The 21,893-nt window shown below is 48.1% G+C and overlaps 1 protein-coding gene across 3 annotated transcripts in view; it reads right to left on the bottom strand.

Moving 5' to 3' along the window:
- KATNIP (katanin interacting protein) overlaps positions 1-21,893 on the bottom strand; it is a 228,664-nt gene that overhangs the window by 156,089 nt on the left and 50,682 nt on the right. For all 3 annotated transcript variants that reach the window (XM_020907922.2, XM_070461099.1, XM_020907926.2), the window contains 2 exons: positions 12,964-13,040; positions 1,769-1,938 (listed from right to left, as the gene is read on the bottom strand). In XM_020907922.2, coding sequence (XP_020763581.2) covers positions 1,769-1,938; positions 12,964-13,040 — 247 coding nt within the window. The remainder of the gene's footprint in view (positions 1-1,768; positions 1,939-12,963; positions 13,041-21,893) is intronic.

Below are 21,893 nucleotides of genomic sequence, written 5' to 3'. Positions count from 1 at the left end.
TGGGCAGGTCTACATACAAAAGGAGCATCTCTAAGATACAGAAGCAGGTCAGGACAGCAAGCACAACAGGCCAGCGCTAGTGCAAAGGAGGGGTGCGGGGAGAGAACTGTTGAATGACTGAACATACCACTAGGGACCCAAATTCAGAAACTCCCATTGTCTGCCCTTCCCTGAACCTTAGAAAGGCCTGCTTCTCCTAACCAGAAGATCAGCCCAGCTCTCCCTCATGAAAGCTAGGAGAGTCCATCCCATTTCCCTCATTGTCTTGGGGGCTAGGAAACTCATGCTAAACTCCAAGTGGCTCTCCTAGGGGAAGGTTTGAAGACACCACTTTCTCCTTTTATCCCCTTGTTGTATTAATTTTTATTGCCTGTTAATGGCTTGGGATCTTACCATACCTATGAGCCAATGAGTTAGAACACAAATCAAGATTAGTGTGTTACAGGGAACTCTACTCAATGTCATGTGTCAGTCTGGATGGAAGGGGAGTTTGGGGGAGAATGGATACATGGATATGCGTGGTTAAGTTCCTTTTGCTATCCGTCTGAAACTACCACAATCAGCTTTACTCCAATATAAAATAAAACGTTTTTTTAAAAGATTATTGTGTGCTGGACACTTTAGACTTCTTATCATTCAGTCTTCCTGGGAAATCTGTAAGGTGGGCATAATCACCCATTTTACTGAGGATCACAGAGGACCCAATTGTCAGAGGTCTCAAAGCTGGCAAGGGGCTGAATAGGGTTTGAACCCAACCCAGCCTTGTTCCAAATCCTCTTCTCACCAGTAGCACGATGGCCTCTCAGACAAAATGACAAGTCTTGAAAGGCACTCTGGCACTCATTCGTCCCATGTTAAAGATGAGAAAAACAAAGGTGTGGTGAGACAAAACAGCTTCCCCAAAGCAACACAGCCAAACTGTATCTGACTCCTGTGTGTGTGCGTGCGCTCAGTCACTCGGTCATGTCCGACTCTTTGCGACCCCATGGACTGTAGCCCACTAGCCTCCTCTGTCCATGGGATTTTGCCATTTCCTACTCCAGGGGATCTTCCCTACCCAGGGGTTGAACCTGTGTCTCCTTCATTGGCAGGCACTTCTCCACGTGGGAAGTCCCATTCTGACTCCTATGTGCTGCCATTTCATTCATTCTTGCTAAGTCGCTTCAATCGTGCCCGACTCTCTATGAACTCTTTATGGACTGTGGCCCACCAGCCTCCTCTGTCCATGGGATTCTCCAACCACCACCAAAACATTTTAGGGGCCTATATGGGGCCAACCACTGGATCAGGTGTCTTCTATTTCACTTCCAGATTTTATTTCATGTGTCCTTTTATTATAGGATACATGAAATCTGATTAAAGTCTGCAGAGTATGGATTAACTGAATTCAGACCTGAACAGTGGAATCAATTATCACAGGGGTTAGGTACTGAAGTTAGGACACAGTGAGTGAAAATCAGGTCTCACCAAAATTATCCTAGACCTTTCCTTAAATGACTGGTATGAGAGAGCCAGGAAATGTAAAAGCCAGGAACTGACTTCTCTGGTCACCTTTGCCCTGCAGGAGTGGACGTCAAGACTAGTTTAAAAAAAAGTCTTAAAAAAAAAGAATATCTCTCTCTCTGTCTCTCATTTCCATACTGTCTCTTTCTGGCCAAGTGGAGAGAGTTAACTTGCATGGGCTGACTAGTTTCTGCGCATGGGATGTGGTTCCATCGGCCCTCACTCGTCAGCAGAGCTGGTGCTGATCTGGCATCCCTGTGCTCACCGTGAGTCCCCTCGGCGTGGGAGGTGCTTCTGGAGAAGTCAGAGTGGACGGCTTTCCGAGGGGATGCCTTCAGTTCGGAGTTGGCCCCGTTGACATAGACCGAGAACCCCTGTTCCAGGTGCTCCAGCCTCAACTGCACGGGGTCCTTGGTTTTCAGATGCTTTAATATCCTGGAAGAGAAACGATCACCTGCGTCTCATCGGAGGAGCCTGAGCCACCACCCACCCCCATGTGGGGAGGGACCTGCTGCTCTGACAGGCAAGCGTTTCTAATCAGAGGCTGGGTGGCGGGCGCCCAGCTGTTCATCTATAAACAGCCCTAAGAGGCCCATTACACACACGGAGGAGCAGGGAGGGGGAGGCTCCACGGGCGCTGCTTTCATTCTGAGGCTCAAAGATACATCAGCAAAAACCCGGGTACCATCCTTGCCCCACGGTGGCAGGGGGACAAAAAGCAGGTGTGTGTGCATGCTGCTACACATGGCCTGGATTTCCTGGGATGATCCCAATTTCATGTACCTCCCCTTGGTGTGGACAACAGCACTTTGTTCCACGTGGAACAAAATGCGGTCTAAGCCTCTGTAAGAGAGATTTCACGAAACACATCCTCACGTTAGAAAACAGCTTCCATCATGCCAGGCGGACTGATTTTTGGCTTCAGGAAATAACTGTGTTCTCCAACACCCCTGATACCCCAAATGTCATTATTTTCCATTCAGATGCAATTTAAAAATATACCAGTGCAGGCTTTGTTCAAGATTAATGATGTGATGATCAAACCCTTTGCCTGAAAGGGGCCTGGCATAAGCGTGGTCAGGTTCCTTGTTCAGCTTTCTCCAGAGTCCAACCTCACACTTTGGCTTTGTCCTTCCCCCACTCCTGATGGTCCCTGCCAGGGACAGCGCCCAATGTCCATTTCAGAGTTGCTCCCATCTGACGCCAAACCCTTCAGAGCCTTTACAAACGCCTGCACACACTCCCACACCAACTAGGTTTCTTTTCGCAGAAGGAGAAATACAAACAACTGGCAAAAAAAAAAGTGGATCCTCTTCAGTGATTAAATAAGTTCCTACCAAAGTAGCAAAATGTAAATTTTTAAAAGCGATAGTGGGATTTCCCTGGTAGTCCACTGGATAAGAATCCGACTTCCAATGTAGAGAACACAGGTTTGATCCCTGGTCTAAGATCTCACATGCCATGGGGCAACTAAGCCCACTTGCCACAGTGACTGAGCCCGAGTGCTCTGGAGTCTGCACACTACAACTAGAGAGGCCTGTCTGTTGCAACTATGATCCGACACAACCCAATAAATAAATATTTTAAAATGTAATAGCAATGGTAAAACCATAAAAGGTAGAGAGCCAAACTCTGTTCTAAATGCTTTGTGCGCGGTGTGGGCTTACTTCAGTTGTGTCTGACTCTTGGCGACCCCATGGACTATTGTCTGCCAGGTGCCTCTGTCCATGGGATTCTCTAGGCATAAATACTGGAGTGGGTTGCCATGCCCTTTTCTGGGGATCTTCCTGACCCAGCGATGGGACGAACCAGTATCTCTTACATCTCCTGCATTGGCAGGTGGGTTCTTTACCACCTGCACCACCTGGGAAGCCTCTCTAAATGCTTTATATAGAGCCAGTTCCCATTGTTTGGGATCAGTTCTACAAAGTTGAGGCAAACACTGAATTTGTGAATATGGAATCACTGTTTCCAGGGGAGAATACAGGATTTGATTCCTGTGAGCCTCTGGTCACAACGTGTTCATCAACTGATCAAAATAAAACCTTGCTTTATACTGTTTATAATAGCCAGGACATGGAAGCAACCTAGATGCCCATCAGCAGATGAATGGATAAGAAAGCTGTGGTACATATACACAATGGAATATTACTCGGCCATTAAAAAGAATTCATTTGAACCAGTTCTAATGAGGTGGATGAAAATGGAGCCCATTATACAGAGTGAAGTAAGCCAGAAAGAAAAACACCAAAAACGCATATATATGGAATTTAGAAAGATGGTAACGATAACCCTATATGCAAGATAGACACAGATGTACAGAACAGACTTTTGGACTCTATGGGAGAAGGCGAGGGTGGGATGATCTGAGTGAACAGCATCGAAACATGTATACTATCAAGTGTGAAACAGATCGCCAGTCCAGGTTGGATGCATGAGACAAGAGCTTGGGGCTGGTGCACTGGGATGACCCAGAGGGATGGGATGCGGAGGGAGGTGGGAGGGGGGTTCAGGATGGGGAACATATGTAAATCCATGGCTGATTCATGTCAATGTATGGCAAAAGCCACTACAATATTGTAAAGTAATTAGCCTCCAACTAATAAAAATAATTGGGAAAAAAATAAAAAAACAAAAAACAAACAAAAAACCCCTTGCTTTATGTGTGTTTCCGTTTAAAGGCACCTTATTTAATATATTGGGCTTCTCTTGTGGCTCAGCTGGTAAAGAAACTGCCTGCAATGCAGGAGACCTGGGTTCGATCCCTGGGTGGGAGAGATTCCCTTGGACAAGGGAAAGGCTACCCACTCCAGTATTTAATATATATTGATATTTAATACAGTAACACTGAACTTACACCGGCAGCACTCCAACTCATGACTGAATGAAGCTTATCTAACACGTGTATTTTCTCCACAAGGGACATCATAGCCTTCTTGGGCTTAGGAATGTGGGACAGCACTTCAACATTATGCCAGGGACCAGTTTAAACAGGGAAGTCACCAGTGAAAAACACAAAAATGTAAAAAAACAGGACAGTAAGTAAAACACAAAAAGGACACTTTACTGTATATGGTAAGGGCTTCCCAGGTGGCACAGTGATAAAGAATTCACCTGCCAACGCAGGAGATGCGGGAGATGAGGGTTTGATCCCTGGGTCGGGAAGATCCCCTGGAGGAAGAAATGACAACCCACTCCAGTATTCTTGCCTGGGAAATCCCATGGACAGAGGTGCCTGGTGGGCTACAGCCCATGGGGTCACAGAGAGTCGGACACAACTGAGCATGCACGCACACAGTATAAGATTTTTAAAAAGCACTGTAAGTATTGATTCAGGGGTTACAAATACATTGTAGTGGGTGGATAAATTTGCAAATATGGAATAAGGATTGACTGTATTAAGACTTTAATCTTAGACATTTCTCCAAGGAAGACATACAGATGGCAAAAAAAACACATGAAAAGATGCTCAACATCACTCATTATCAGAGAAATGCAAATCAAAACCACGATGAGGTACCATTACATACCAGTCAGGATGGCTGCTATCCAAAAGTCTACAAGCAATAAATGCTGGAGAGGGTGTGGAGAAAAGGGAACCCTCTTACACTGTTGGTGGGAATGCAAACTAGTACAGCCACTATGGAGAACAGTCTTGAGATTTCTTAAAAAATTGGAAATAGAACTGCCATATGACCCAGCAATCCCACTTCTGGGCATACACACCAAGGAAACCACATCTGAAAGAGACACGTGCACCCCAATGTTCATCGCAGCACTGTTTATAATAGCCAGGACATGGAAGCAACCTAGATGCCCATCAGCAGACGAATGGATGAGGAAGCTGTGGTACATATACACCATGGAACATTACTCAGCCATTAAAAAGAATTCATTTGAATCAGTTCTAAAGAGATGGATGAAACTGGAGCCCATTATACAGAGTGAAGTAAGCCAGAAAGATAAAGACCATTACAGTATACTAACACATATATATGGAATTTAGAAAGATGGTAACGATAACCCTATATGCAAAACAGAAAAAGAGACTCAGATGTACAGAACAGACTTGTGGACTCTGTGGGAGAAGGCGAGGGTGGGATGTTTCAAGAGAACAGCATCGAAACATGGATATTATCTAGGGTGAAACAGATCACCAGCCCAGGTTGGATGCATGAGACAAGTGCTCCGGCCTGGTGCACTGGGAAGACCCAGAGGGATCGGGTGGAGAGGGAGGTGGGAGGGGGGACCGGGATGGGGAATACATGTAAATCCATGGCTAATTCATTTCAATGTATGACAAAAACCACTGCAATGTTGTAAAGTAATTAGCCTCCAACTAATAAAAATAAATGGAAAAAAAAAGACTTTAATCTTTACAACAACCCTATGGGGTAATTAATTTTCTTAACCTCATTTAATAGATAAGGAAACTGGAACCCAGAGAGGTTAAGTAACTTGCCCGAGGTCACACAGCTGGTATGGCACGGGGCTAGGATGCAAATTGAAGCAGTGTGGCTCCAGAGTCTTCGCCACAACAAAGACAACTTCAAGAGCTAGAAAGTTGAAACTGACAAGCTTAGACATGGCTGGAAACAGAAAATGTCATGCACTTGGTCTTCGCTCAGTCAGCAAATAGTTTCTCTGATCAGGAACAATGGTTGGCATTCAGTCCTAACAAAACCACGAGAGCGACCAGAATGTCCCACACTAGGGTAGTGGAAGCCAAGATCTCCTGTAGCTGTTACAATTATGAAGATTCTGTTGAAACACAGGGGGTGTTTGTGATCTGTTCAGAGAGGGGTGGAGAAGGCAGGATAAAAACAGTACCTATGCGATAAGCACAAAGTTGGAAAAAAGTGTGTTTGTGGGACCCAGAGTGGAAGGTGATAAATGTGAAAATTAAATCAGCGGTTGAGGGAAGGTGGCGGCGTTATGGGTGATTTCTTTGTTTGCTTTTTTAAATGTTTCTTTAGTGGTTGATACATCCATCTTTTCGGCAATCGTGGCAGGAACATTCATTACAGACTGCTTATCTCTTGCCAGCCTCTGAAGCCTGGGAGATGCCTGATTGTTGGGCAACAGCATAAAACAGAAGGAAAACACAAGTAACTAAGAGACAGTTTCCAAACACGGCAGTAGTTGCGTTCTCTGGCGCAAACAATCAAAGGACGCAGTGGATACCATTGGTCCCCGGGGAGGGAGAGCAAGGAACCCAGGCCCTGCGAGACCCTGAGATGGTCGGCAGGTGGAAAAATCTGACCACCTGGCCAGGCAGTGCCTGCCTCCACTTCCTTCCAGAGTCACCTTTCCTCCTGATGCTTCCTGAACGGTGGCCGTGGCATCCTGCTACCCGAGCTCTGTGGCTGATGCTCCACGTGGGTCTCTCTTTAAGCAGACTGATTTATGACAATGTGGATTTATGAAACTGATAAACGAGGAGATAATTAGTCAGACTGTGAAAGGACTCACTAGAGGAAGTCCTCTACTGCAGCTGCGCGCATCAGGAACACGCGCGTGGCATCAAAGAAAAGTGGGTGTTTTTTTAATGGATAGCCTACTGCCCTTGGTGTCTGGGATTCAGGAAAATCAGATTCAGTCCCCTGCCCTGGTGGAGATGGAGCCCCCAGCCACTTGCGGCCCTATCACACTCTGCTCCCTTCCAGCAGGGATCCCCAGCCTCTGGGACCTAATGCCTGATGCTCTGAGGATAGAGCTGATGGAATGATCTAGAAATAAAGAGCACAATATGTGTAATGTGTCTGAACCACCCTGAGACCATCCCCATCACCTGGCCCACGGAAAAACCGTCTTCCACGGAACCAGTCCCTGGTGCCAAAATGGGTCGGGGACCACTGCCTTATAGATCTGTATGTTTCATATCACGAGTCTCCCTGCCTCACACTACAGTATAGTATCTGTGTGCCCGTTTATTCTCCCTTCATGCCCCACCCCCCTCACCCCGGGTGTGGGGTCTGTGCTGAGTGCAAGGAAAGGTGAGGAATACTCTCAGAAACTATTTCTGGAACTCAAGGTCTAGCAGGAGAGAGAAGGCATGGACGTGCATCCTAATACAGCCCCCAGGTATCTAAACCACGTCGCAGGCATCGTTTCTGTTTATCTCGTGATGACCTTCGGGGGCACTTGTACAGAGAGCTCTTTCACACAGAAGATGAAGTAGAAACACTGGTCAGAGTTACAGGGTGGCACCAAGGACTGTGACCGGGGACATGAGATGCTGGACAGCTGGGTGGTCGGGGCACAGGCAGGGGTCCAGGTGAGGAGAGGACTTAGCTGAGCGGGGCACATTGCTCACAGGTCTGCTTGTGACCAGGCTTATAACAACTGTCTTGGTCTATAGGCGCCTTGGCTGCTGTGTGATGTGGGCTGGCCACACGCCTCCTTTGGACCTCAGGTAACCCCAGGGTCAACCGAGGGGCTCTCTAAGTGTCAGGCATTCAAGGATTATCTGGATGTCTGCTCACTTTTCTTTTTTTTTTTTTTTTTAATTTGGCTGGGCCAGGTCTTAGCTGTGGCATGTGGAATCTAGTTACCCAACCAGGGATCGAACCCAGGCCCCCTGCATTGGGAGTGCGAAGTCCCAGCCACTGGAACACCCAGATAAGTCCCTCAGCTCACTTTCAAGGAGACATGTTTATCACCAACAAGATGATGATGATGATGATGTGGAGGAAGCATACTTGGATGGGTGGGCTTACTGCAGACCCTCAACCACCTTGTCCTTCTCAATCCTTCACTGGCCCAGGAATTAAGATCCTGGCATTGGCCTGTTTTATAGACGTACTTGCCCAAGGTTAGAGAGTCGAGGAAGTGGCCGGGATTTAAATTCTGGTCCATGAGGCTCCAGAGCTCATCTCCCTGCCACGTCATCCTGCCGTTTCTTGCCTCCTCACCAGGCATCACGCCACAGAGCTCCACACAAGGAGAGTGCAGAGGAGAAGCAGAGCTCCAGGTAGGGGTTTTTGGAGGCAGGGGCATTTGAATGAAGCCTTGAAGGATGGAGAGGCAGGGGACAGTGGTGCAAGGAGCCTGCCATTCCTCCTGGAACCTAGTGGCTCACAAGCTCCAGTATTTGTCCTCTAGGAGGTCACCAGCCCCCATCCGTGTGGGCGGAGGTGGTGTGGTGTGGAAGACCGAGCTCTGTGCTGGAGGCTCTGCCATTTCCCAGCTCTCGTGGGCAAGTCCCTACACCTCCAGGGCCTGTCTCCTCTTCTGTAAAATGAGACCCAGGATGCCTAAGCTCATGAGGATGGAAGGGGATGCCAGACAAAGCTCCAGCTCAGAAATCAGTCTGTACAAGATCCCCTCAGAGCTGGTTTTCCCCTTTCTTCCTTCTGCCTAAATCTTCTCATGGGGCAGCAGGTTCACCTCTCACTCGGGTACATTTTCATGGCAAGTGTCCCTCAAAAAACCTTTTTTTCCAAAAAAAAAGAAAAAATACCATTGTTGGATTCTTAGATCTTAGACCTGCCGCCCTCTAGCATGCATATTACAGCCCCACTCAGCCATTTGCTCTTAACTGTTCCTCCTGTCTCAGTCCTTTGATGATTCGGGCTGTTCTTTCGTGGGTCCTGTTAGGCATGATTACATCTTTCATGAGGCAGCCGAGTGAGCAGAATCACTAAGCATCCTCTGGGCAAGGGCTGTGCGTGGGTCAACAAGAGCTGCTGCATCTCCCCCACCCTCCCTGGTCCTCTCCTGGAGCTCATGATCACTCTCGGCCCCTTCTGGCCTAGTCCCAGGTAGCCCTGTGCTCACCCGCCACTACAGGGGGCAGTTCCTTGAAGGCCAGGGCCGTGTGGCAGACACCTGTCCTTTTCATTTGTCCAGTCACTCACCCCCGTCTTCCAAACACAGCTCAGATTCCCCTTGAGAACTGTCCCCCTTCCTCCTCTTACTCCACGTGGTTTGAGTGAGACTCACACCCTTGCCCAGCTTCATGGAGTGGCCCAGGAGGGGCCAGGCAGACTCTGCCACCCCACCAGGCTCAGGACGGCGGTTGGCTCACAGATGGAAACTCAGGACTTTTGAGTGAGGATGGGCCTCAGCACTTCTGCTGAAACTATTAAGAAAGATGTGTTTTCTTCCTCTAGAGGTAGGATGTCATTGGGTTTCCAGGGACTGCCTTGGCCTCTGTGAGGGAGGCACCTTTGTGAGATGATTCCAAGGTAAGAAAGCAGAACTGAGAGATGGAGAGTGACTGATTTCCATGACCCACTTTGAGTACCTGGATCCAACTATGCCTGAAGCCTCTTATCATCCCAGATTTGTTTATTCCACAAGGCAATAAGTCTCACTGTTTAAAGTCATTTACTTTGGGTTCCTGTCCCTTCGAGCAGAGGAGCGCTAACTAGGGCTGCTGTGTCTCCTTCATTGCAATGTCCTCCTTAGTACTAGTGGTCATGCCAGGCACTGAGAAGGTACTCAGTGGAATCCTGCTGAAAGAATAAAAGAATAACCTGATCAGCATTTTGTGGGGAGCTGTGTTCTGGACAGGTCTCTGAGAACTCAGCCCAGTGATTACACACCCCCTTCTTGGGTCACAGGCAACCCAGTACGCAGACGGGGTTTTCACCTCCCTCTGTGCCCAATATGAAGTTCAGAGGCTGGGATTTCCCTGGTGGTCCAGTGGTCACGACTTCACCTTCCAATGCAGGGGGTGAGGGTTTGATCGCTGGTCAAGGAGTTAAGATCCCACGTGCCTTGTGGCCAAAAAAATCAAATCAAAAAACAGAAGCAGCATTGTGACAAATTCGGTCAAGACTTTAAAAATGGTCCACATAGAAAAAAAAAAGTTTTAAAAAGGCTCAGAGGCTGGTTTTCAACCCAGTCGCTTTTTTAATTGGTGTATAATGATTTACAATGTTGTATTAGTTTCTCCTCTAGAGCAAAGTGAATCAGCTATATGTGTATATATCTATATGTATAGATCTATATACAAGTGTATATATACCCTCCCTCTTGAAACTCCTTCCCACTCTACCCAGTCTTATAAGTAGATTTCCAACTCAATTTCAGTTTATCCCTACAAAACCCCTCCACAGTAAACTTAGAGACACTGGCAACCCTGGCAGATTTCTCTTGTCTGGATTACTGACAACAGCATCAAACAAAGCATAAATAAGAAAGTACAGAGACTTTGCTGGTGGTCCAGTGGTTAGGAGTCTGTACTTCCACCACAGGAGGCGCAGGTTCAAACCCTGGTCTGGGAACTAAGATCCCACATGCTGCATGGCATGGCTGGAAAAAAAAAAAAATGTAGGGCCCAGCTCCACCACTTCCCTGCTGCATGACCCCGGGCAAATGCTTGCTGTCCTTGGTCTCCACTTCTCCATCTGTAAAATGGGTGCAATAACTGCCTTATCGGGCAGTGTGTGGATAAAACGAGATGATGGGGGCGAGCTGCCTGCCACACAGCTGGCACCTCAGCAAAGGTGCCTTCTCAGGCTCGATCTGAGGACAGCTCTGGGGCACTCCTACTCTGCACATGTCTCCATTTGAAGGCGTTTCTAGCTTTACCTTCTAATTCCCTGGCATCGAGCCAGCTCCCTCTCAGTGACAAACACATCTCCCAAATTTTATGGCAGCTCCGTTTGGCATATTTTTTAATTGCCTTTGTGCTGTGACCTCCTCTCTGGCTCTTCTCAGCTATGCTATTGGCCAGTGCCTCTTTGATCACGCAAGTATTGATCCCTCGATTAATGAGAAGCAATTTGATCATGAGGAACTATGACACTCTCCTCCCAGACAAGTCACGTGTATACGATTCAGTGATCGCCCAGGTGTTCAGTGGCACCATCCAGCCTGCCAGAAACTGAATAAAAACATTCTGCTCCCTGGCATTGATGATGATAAAAACCCACATTGGTCTAATCAGCGCAAGCCTGGGTTTGAGGCTGCCCCTGGGATGGAGGGAGACGAGCACAGAGCGTGGGCACATGGGATGTCGCCTGGCATTTCTGGCTGGTCTTGGAGAGTTTATCTATTCAGAGGTGCTCTACTGGGGGCAGGACTGCCTTGCTTGCAGGCATCTGGAGTGAGGGCAGGTCTCGTTGTCACAGATACTGGAGGTCTTAGTGAAATTTAGTAAGAGGACAGGTAGGCAGGGACGCGAAACTCCTACAACACATGAAGCAATCCTGCACCATAAAAGCTTTCCCCATGCAGCACGCCTCCTGGGCCCCAGCTGACAAGCACCGGGAATCCAGCCCACCAGACAAGGGCTGAATTAATATTCAGAATAACAACCCCCAGGCTCTCTTGCCTACAAGACCCCAAGCACAGCTCCAAAGCACAAAGTCCCAAATAAGTTCCCCTGTCCTTCCCGCTCCTGCAGATCTAGGGGTGTGGGGCTGTAGTATCCTTCTGTTTGTTTTAGGTTTTGAATTCATTACCAACATCTTGTGGGGGGAGGGCTTTCCAGGTGGTGCTAGGGGTAAAGAATCTGCCTGCCAATGCAAGAGACCCAAGAGATGCAGGTTTGATCCCTGGGTCAGGAAGATCCCCTGGAGGAGGGCATGGCAACCCACTCCATTATTCTTGCCTGGAGAATCCCATGGGCAGAGGAGCCTGGCAGGCTACAGTCCATAGGTTCACAAAGAGCTGGATACAACTGACGCTTCTTAGCACGTACACACCAACATTTTAAAACTCAGGATATTTCACCACACAAATCCAGATTTTCATTGTCTCCTGTCACTTTGGAGGATATGAACCCCTGGGCGCATGAGAGTTCCAGGTGCCCACTGTCCCCACTGAGCTAGCTTCACTCACTGCCTCGCCCTTCCTAGCATCTAAGTTTGCAAACCCAGCTTTCCCCAAGGTTCCAGGGCCTGAAGACAAACCACAATGAACGGCAAGTGAACTTGCACAGCCTTGCAAAGGCCTGGAGAACATAATACTTCTCTCCAACCAGACCAGAAGCTTTGACCTCAGTCAGTACACATAGCATCGGGCTGCAGGTTTTTTATGAGAACTGGCACTCCAGAGTCAAATCAGGATTGACAGCTTTAAACGACATTGACCAACTTCAAACACAAGTGTAAAAGGACTCCCCCTTTACATAACAAGGCATGATTACAGGCTCAGATTTCCGGGGACCTTCAAAGCCTGTGAGATCACAGGCTAGGTTATTCACGCACGGGCCCTGCCAAATTCTAGCTTTTCTTAACAAACCCAGCTTCTCCCAGAACGGGAGGCACGGAGACGAGAGGCGGGCCCCACACGTCTGACGGTTTGCTACAGTTCAATCGAAAGATGCGATTAAATCAGTGAATGGAGAAATAGGAACTGGGACGGCAGATATTATTCCAAGCCTCCGCGTGGAGGGCGACTGCAGCCCGTTCCAATGTGAAACCGAGCCTGCACGCTGTTAATAACTCTAAATAGGCTTTTGATTTGGTTAATATCAAGGGCTGCTGTCGGGCGGCTGCATCTTACCGGTTCCTCTGCTGGAGCAATATTAAATACTCATCGTGCTTCTCATCAAAGTCTGTCACCATGTCCTTAGTGTAACCCTGAAATCAAGAAACAGAGCGGTGTGATGTCGGAATGCAGGGGAGCGTTTACCAAGGCCCAGGTACAGCACACGCCCCACGGGAGGCCGAGAGGCAGAGGCTGACCTTGACGAAGGCCCCGCTCCCTGGGCGCATCACCCTGGCGACCCAGAGCCCCAGAGACTGATGGCCCAGTGGGCTTCCAACATATGCAACTAACAATCTATGGAAAGGAGAAGGGCGATTTGATTCCCCAGCCTCATTGTTCTATTCCTCCCATGCCCTAATAAAATCAAGGACTCTGAGAAGATTTGGGCTTTACTGTTTTCTCCATGCTCGTGATTTGGTGATCTCTATTGCCCTAACCATATGGAATCCAGATCAGTTGTTTGAGAGAGAAATCTCATTTTTTTTCTCTTGCCACTGTGAAAGAAATGCATGATTATTATAAACAACTCGGTCATTACAAAAATATAGGAAGCAGAGAGGGAAGGTCCCTTTGAAGCAGATGTTTGTGGTTTTCTGCTTCCCTTTCTGGTCACAGAACTCTGGATTTCTTTGGGGGAACCATTCAGTCCCTTTTCCCAGTTTTCTGGCTTCCTTAGATGCCCTTGAAAGTTCCTTTGGTCTCCTCTCGGGTCACATGACCTTGATGGTCTCGCCCATCAACACAGTACTTCCCCTGGCCGCAAGGATCCACTGGCCTGGGGATGAGCCTCAGCCGGCGCCTGGCCCTTGAAAGTCAGCCCAAGGACTTTACTGACACTCCTGGGGAAAAGCGGCTCTCTTTCCACTCTGGGGCTAAGGTGATGAGACGCAGGCTTGGAAATGCCTGAGAATGAAGTCAAGAAAGAAGACAGCAGATCCCAGCGATGCAAAGAACAAGAGTCCTAATGACATAATTTGAGACCCTGGATCCACCCATGCCTGAAGTCTAAGTGTCTGGACAACTTAGTTATGACCCTAAAGTTATTTTGTTTCAACTGAGTTTCTGTCATTTGCAGCCAATAGAATTATAAGTTGTATACCATGGCCTGATCATTAGAAATAACCCCTATTAAAGATTTTTTACAGCCCTATGGGGGGATGGTAAATGTATAATAAACTATAAATATTAAAAGTGACATACGGACCTCCCTAGTGGTGAGGTGGATAAGAATCTGCCTGGCAATACAGGGGACACGGGTTCAATCCCTGGTCTGGGAAGAGTCCACGTGTCCAGGAGGAACTAAGCCTGTGTGCGACAAGGACTGAAGCCTGCAAACTAGAGCCTGTGCTCTGCAGCAAGAGAAGCCACCGCAGGGAGCAGCCCGCAGACCCCAGCCAAGAGCAGCCCCCACTCGAGGGAACTACAGAAATCCCACAAGCAGCGACGAAGACCCAGTGCAGCCAAAAACAAGTGACGTATGTGATACCAGTGAAACCTCCATCATGATCTGATACGTATTCCACTAGAAGTTTTTCTTTGCTTATAACATATATATATCCACATTTACAAAGACACACACAAACACACACATTCTTTTAAATGAAAGTAGGGTCATACCGTAAACAATGTTTTGCCCTCTTCTATGCTTCTTAGCTAACTTAACTTCTTAACTAAAGAGACAGTGTCAGCTACATTCTAGTCACAAGTCAGACGGATTAAGTGTTAAATGGCAAGTAAGACGCTTGTAATAGAAACACAATTTGTGTGAAAATCCTAACGATTATCATGGGGAGGAGAAAAAAAAGAATTTCCATCATTCTCTTCTTAGCTTCTCAGAATCTGCCTTGCACCCCATTAATCTACCAGAACTCTTCCCAAGGGTGATCCATAACCTCCTTAAGCAAATATAATAGCTCTTTCCGGCTTCATCCTTTTCCATTGATCCGGGGCCACGGGGAGCTGTTCTGACCCATCCGTTCCCCAAATTCTCCCCCTCTAGCTTCCGTGGTTCTGAATGAGGCTCCTCCCCTCCCGCACCTTCTCTGGCTGCCCATCCTCCTTGGCCTTGGACGTGGATGGTCACTGTCTCTGTCCATCTTGCCTCTCTGGGTCTTTCTCGCTCTGCCTTCCCATCTCCTTCTGATAACAAGGAAAGGGGTCCCCTGGGCGGGGAGGCCAGAGAGTCCCTACTAGACCAGGGCTGACAGCCAGCCCCCTTCTCACCCCTTTTCCTGCAGGAAGGGCTCTAGGTTGTGACCATCTGCTTCCTTCTTTCCCTGTCACCCCCCCCCCCCCCACTTTTCCTCCCAGGCTCCCCTCTCTCTGGGCCACCAGGGGACAGGATGCTGGATTCCCACATTCTCTCTCACCCTGAGTCTCTGAAGCCTCCGAGTTTTCCCGGGGGTTTTCAGGCTAACTAATCTGGCCAATCAGGAAGTGAGGAGTAATAAGAAAGGATGATACTATGAAATCATAAGAAATTTAAACAAATTAGCAATAGGTGTTTCTATTCCTATTTCCCTGGCTTCCTGAGAAGCCCAGAGACATTCCTTGGTCCTCCCTGGACTGAGCCCTGCCTCATCTTGACTGTGAGGAAAGCACCATGAACTCAGGAGAGCTCGTAGATTGCGGGATATGCGTCTGGAGAGGATTCTCAGTTCCTCTTTCAGAACAATGCATGTACAAGGCGGACAGTTGACGCAGCATTTCCATATACATGATTCTCCTTTGATCTTCACGGCAACCCTTGAAGTGGTTATTACTACCCCATTTAAGATACAAGGAAACCCATCCCATGCGCCTTCCGGAAACATGGATCCTACTCCACGGTAATTTACATAACTATTTTGAGATATTAAAATGGCCACTGATATATTATGGTATGGGATGAAATATTCAATGACATTTTTAGATGAAATATGAGACTTCAAAGCGATCTCAGCTCGGGGTGGGCTGCCCTGGGTTTTCACCTCCGGGAATACATTTATTCGCCTCTGCCAGGAGGGAGATGTCATTGGAAAGATTTGAAGAGCTCAGGCACAGAGCCAGCAAAACTTCTCATCAACCCCATGTTTCTCAAATGCTGATGCATGCACAAATAACCTGGGACTGTGTGGAAAGTGAGGTTCTGATTCAGGGGCCCAAGCTGACACCTGTAACTAGCTCCCAGGCAATGCCCATGGGCCACACTTTTCCAGAGAGGCACTGGACCAGCCCTGTTTACTCTTCATTATTCACAATATGTCCACCTCTAATCAGGTCAGCATTGAACTTGAGCTGTGAAGAATGTGAGCTTTGGAGTCCAGTGTGTGTTGCATGCTCAGCCACTAACTTGAGTCCAACTCTTTGCAACTTTATGGACTATAGCCTGCCAGGCTCCTCTGTCCACGGGATTTCCTAGGCAAGAATACTAGAGGGGGTTGCCATTCCCTTCTCCAGGGGATTTTCCAGATCCAGGGATCAAACCCACATCTCTTGCGCCTCCTGCATTGGCAGGTGGGTTCTTTACCACTAGCGCCACCTGGAGGCCTGGTTTCAAGTCACAACAGTGCTATTTGTTTCTGTCAAGCGGAGGTAAAAATAGTACCTGTCTGGTTGGATCTGTCTTTCCCTCATAAGCTTTCCTGGTGACTTAGTAGTTTAAAAAAAAAAAAAAAAATTCCACCTGCCAATGCAGGAGACACAGGTTCCATCCCTGATCTGGGAAGATCCACTGGAGAAGGGAATGGCTACCTACTCCAATATACTTGCCTGGGAAATCCCATGGACAGAGGAACCTGGTGGGCTATATAGTCCACAGGGTCCCAGACACGAATTAGTGACTAAATAATAGCAACAACAACATACAGTTAAAGGTGAGTTGGATGCAATAACAATAAAAAGGCCATAGTGGGGAATCTGGCACATGGGTAGTTCTCAATGAATGTTACTTAGAATTCCATTTACGGAGTTCCATTATTTAAATAGTATTATCTTAGCCCCGCCCCACCCCACGCAGCCCACTGCTGTCCTGATGCCTTAATTATTTGATTCCCTTCCCCTCCCAGCTCCCCCCAGATCCTCTCCAAGGCCCAGCTCAGCTCCCCAAGTCTCCATGAAGGCTGCCCTGCCATTCTCACCCCCTCTCACTTCAGCTCAGTCTGAAACCCTGCAATTAGTATTAAGTTACATACAATACAGGGTGAAATCGTATATAATTAAGTGCTACGTTGTAAGCCTTTAACGATATCTATTGCTCACTCATTATCTGGGGATTTGGAGACCTGGAGGGGAGCCCTGAACTCTGCTACTTACCTTCTCTGAGCCTCTGTTTCCTTGTCTGTAAAAAGGGGATGTTAATAAGGTCGACCTTGCAGGTCTACTGTTAAGAGTTAACCGGGGGAAAAGTGGAAGTCAGTAAGGACCCTTTTCTTGCTTCTTATTACTGATTCCCCAGCTGGATTATAAACTTCTGGAGTGCAGAGCTGTGGGGAAGGAGGGGACCAACCATCATGTGGGAAGCCTGGAGCCCAGGGCCCCAGTCTCAGCTTCCACATGGTCCAGCTCCGTGACGGTAACCACTGAGCATGACCAAGTGCCCACCCAGTTAACTCTCATCCTGGTCAGATGCCAGACACCTCTGTCCCTGGCATGGCATATTTCACTTTGCTGAGGCTTTATTTCTCAGGCTATAAAACGTGCAGTGTGAGAGTGAGTGAATATTAATTAATATTTAAGACTCCCCCTGGAGTAGGAAATGGCAACCCACTCCAGTATTCTTGCCTGGAAAATCCCATGGACAGAGGACCCTGGCAGGCTACAGTCCATGAAGTCACAAAGAATCAGACGTGACTGAGCACGCACACACATCAGACATCCTGAAAACATGGGAGAACCTTGTAAAGTATCAAGTTTATCATTGTCTTTCAGCAAACATTGATCAAGTGTTTACTGTGTGGCTGTTACCTATGCAATGAGGATTTAACAAAAACTTCAACCCAGTGGGTAGCCAGATCCCAGCTTGTCTGTAGACTGTACCCAACCCTCAGTCAGGGGCTGATCCTTACAACTCTGCCCCCCATTCCGGTTCTGAGTGATGTGAACGGCACTCCCTGCTGTCATGCGCTCAGTCAAACAACACACTGGCCAGGGGTCTATAATTCAGGGAATGGCCTGCAGGGGGGTCTGGGGACACCCATTCAATTGAATGCATAATGGTATTTTTCTGGGAAGAGAGTCCATCACTTTCATCAGATTCCCAAGGGCATCTGAGGCCAAAAAAATGAGACAAATGATTATGCTGTGCTGGGCATAGTGGCTCAGTCATGTCCGACTCTGTGCGACCCTGTGGACTGTAACCCACCAGGCTCCTCTGTCCATGGGATTCTCCAGACAATAATACTGGAGTTGCCATGCCCTCCTCCAGGGTTTCTTCCCGACCCAGGAATTGAACCGCAGTCCCCTGCATTGCAGGCAGATTCTTTACAAGCTGAGTTACCAGGGAAGCCCCAAGAGATTATAACAAAAATATATAAAATGTGATGCAGAGATCTGAAGGAGGGGACTAGGGAGGCTCCTGAGGGCACGGCCAGGCTCAAATCCTTGGGAGTCATCCTGAAAGCCTCACTCACTCACTCACTTTCCCACTCCAGGTCCAATCCATCAGCATCAAGTGAAAAATACCACATATTCCCAAATCTGACCACTTCTCCCCACCTCCTTGCTACCACGCCGGTTCAGGACTCCTCACTGTCCTCCTGCTCCTGCCCTCCCTGCTGCCATCCACTCTCCCTGCGACAGCCCGGGAGTCCTGATGAAAGGGAAGCCGAATCATTCCACTTCTCTGCTCTGGACTCTGCACGGGTTCCCAGTGGCCACCAGGCCCCATCCACTGAGCCTCCATCCACATCTCTGACCACCTCATCACTCCAGTACCCGAAACACCCAGCCTGTGCCCACCCACCCATGGGCCTTTGACTCACCATCCTTCCCCCGGGTAAATACCCAGATTCCTCATCTCCTTCAAGGCTGGTCTCAGATCTTACCTTCTTGGCGACGTCCTCCCCAGGCATCCTATTTAAAATTCCAGGGACTTTCCTGGTGATTAAGACTCGGGGCTTCCAATCCAGGGAATGTGGGTTCAGTCTCTAGTTGGGGAACTAAGATTCCACACGCCACACGGACTGAGCCCAGGTGTCACAACTAAAGAGCGTGTGCCACAACAAAGATCAACCAAGCCCCGATGCAGCAAAAATAAATATTTTTAAAAATGGCAAGCCATGTACACACACACACACACATATACACACACACTCCCAAGCCCTCACTAATATAACCTCTCCTTGATCTTACTCATCATGCCTCTTATTACTGGGCCATCCCTCCCTGCACTAGCATGTAAATTCCATGAAGGCAGGGACTGTGTCTGTTTTGATCGCATTGTTTATTCTAAGCCCCTAGGATGGTGCCTGGCACACAATGGGCCCTCATTAAATGAATAAATAAGGAGACGTTTGAGCTCAGATTTGAAAACTAAATGGTCTGGGGACTTCCCTGCTGGTTCAGTGGCTAAGACTCTGTGCTCTCAATGCAGGGGGCCTGGATTCGATCCCTGGTTGGGGAACTAGAAACCACATGTCAAAACTAGAGCTCACATGCTGCAATGAAGATGGAAGATCCTGCGTGCCACAACTAAGACCTGGAGCAGCCAAATAAATATTAATAAATAAAAATAAATATTAAATATCTTCTCTTGTAGCTCAGTTGGTAAAGAATCTGCCTGCAGTGCAGGAGACCTGGGTTTGATCCCTGGTTGGGAGGATGCCCTGGAGAAGGAAATGGCAACCCACTCCAGTACCCTCGCCTGGAAAATCCCACAGACAGAGGAGCAGTCCATGGGGTCACAAAGAGTCGGGCACAAATGAGCGACTAACACACATAACATACACACGAATAATGAAAAAAGCAAGTTAAAAGCCTCACTGGACAACAAGAGAAAGGCATTCCACACAGCAGGAGGAGCAGGAGCTAAGGCTGGGGAGTCTGAAAAAGCCTGAAAGGCTCATGGATCAGTCAGAAGTTGGGTTTGCCTAGAGTGACAGGTGCCGAGGAGGCTCGCGTTAAGTACGGCAAATGGTCTAAGGAATTCGGACGTGACGTGAAAGCCAAGCCCCACTGCCATCATTGTTCTCCTTATCATCTTTATCCCTAATGCTAGCCCCAGAGAAATTTGTAGAATTTTATCAATGGCCATATTATTAATTCTCTCTGGGGGGAAAAAAAATGGAATTGGAAAGAAACGCCTAGAATCAGTTATGCTTAAAGGAGCTCGACAGAGTCTATATTTCAGGGATCACGTACTCCTCTGAGGCCAGAAGATTGGAATTCTCCTAAACAGGGTTGATTTAGCGAGTGCCAGAGCCTGAGCTGCATTCACGAGCAGCTGAGAACATTGGGTTGGTTTCCAGGGCCGGCAGATGTCGGGGACCTGACTTTGCAGGTGTCAAGTCCCATTGGAGAAGAACAATAACTTGGAATGGCTTAATGATGAGGCTGTGAACACGCTGTGTCGGGGGCACCACGCGGAGTTCACATAGCACTTCCGCACACCTGACTTACTCCATCTGTTCTGCTCCTCCCCCGGCCAAGTGCCACATCTTACCGCAGGGACCATTTATGAGCAACAAGCGCATGTTACAGATTACTGGAGTCCAGCTTTGGGGCCACTTCAATGACCATTTAAGGTGCTTTTTGTGGGTGTCTACAAGAATGCAGAAATGGCAACCCACTCCAGTATTCTTGCCTGGAAAATCCTATGGACAGAAGAACCTGGTAGGCTACAGTCCATGGGGTCACAAAGAGTCCGACACGACTGAGCGACTTCACTTTCACTTTACAAGAATGCTATGCCCTGGGATCTTTATCCTCATTTCACATAAGAGGAAACTGAGGCTTTGAAAGCTGAAGCAAATTGCCCCAAGGCCGTGTCCAGGGGAAGACAGTGGACATTGGTTGTTTTGTCATTTTTCTTTCTTTCTTTTTTTTTTTTCACTGCACCACAGGGCACGCAGGATCTTAGCTTCCTGACCAGGTATCAAATCCATGCCCTCTGCAGTGGAAGCTCGGGGTCTTAACCACTGGACCACCAGGGAAGCCCCTATTCATTTTCTTCTAGTTACATCTCCTCGGTTTTCCTTGGGGAAACCATCTCTCCTCACTCTCAGCACACATGGTGTGAGTGGAAATCACACTGGTGAAACCCTCAAGGGTGAGCACATGACTGAGGCCTGGACAGCCAAGGCCAGGCTAATCTGGCTAGTCTGTCTCCCTGGTCATGTGACTGGTTTAGGGCTCTGCCCAAAGTCAGGTCAACAGATTCAAACCAGGGATTGGTTGAATCTGCTGGAAAAGTCCCTCTCGCTCTTCCCCTGGAATTATTACTCATATGAGCTGTGAAGGGGGCTTCCTAGGTGGCACTAGTGGTAAAGAACCCACTTGCCAATGAAGGAGATGTAAGAGATTCGGGTTCCATCCCCGGGTTGGAATGATTCCATGGAGGAAGGCACGGCAGCCCACTCCAGTATTCTGGCCTGGAGAATCCCATAGAGAGAGGAGCTTGGTGGACTACAGTCCATAGGGTTGCACAGAGTCAGACACGACTGAGGCGACTAAGCATGCATGCATGAGCTGTGAGCTCTAAGGCCACCAAAATGAAGAAGCTATTTTTATCAACTGATTAGGTCCACAGTTATAAATGTCCTTCTATGTTCCAAGAAGAGATCTGTCCAAGAGTAACACCAACATAGAGGCAGCAGAATTGAGGACACAGATAGACAACCAGACAGAAACTGGTCTAGCCAGTATCTAGCCCCGCCAGAAGCCAGCACTACTTGGACTTCTAAGTCACAAGAGTTAACACATTATTTTCTTTACTCAAGCCACGTGTGTGTGTGTGTGTGTGTGTGTGT

Source organism: Odocoileus virginianus, chromosome 33 (assembly GCF_023699985.2).
Source record: "Odocoileus virginianus isolate 20LAN1187 ecotype Illinois chromosome 33, Ovbor_1.2, whole genome shotgun sequence".
Taxonomy (NCBI): domain Eukaryota; kingdom Metazoa; phylum Chordata; class Mammalia; order Artiodactyla; family Cervidae; genus Odocoileus; species Odocoileus virginianus.
This window is presented reverse-complemented; position numbering and strand designations above follow the sequence as displayed.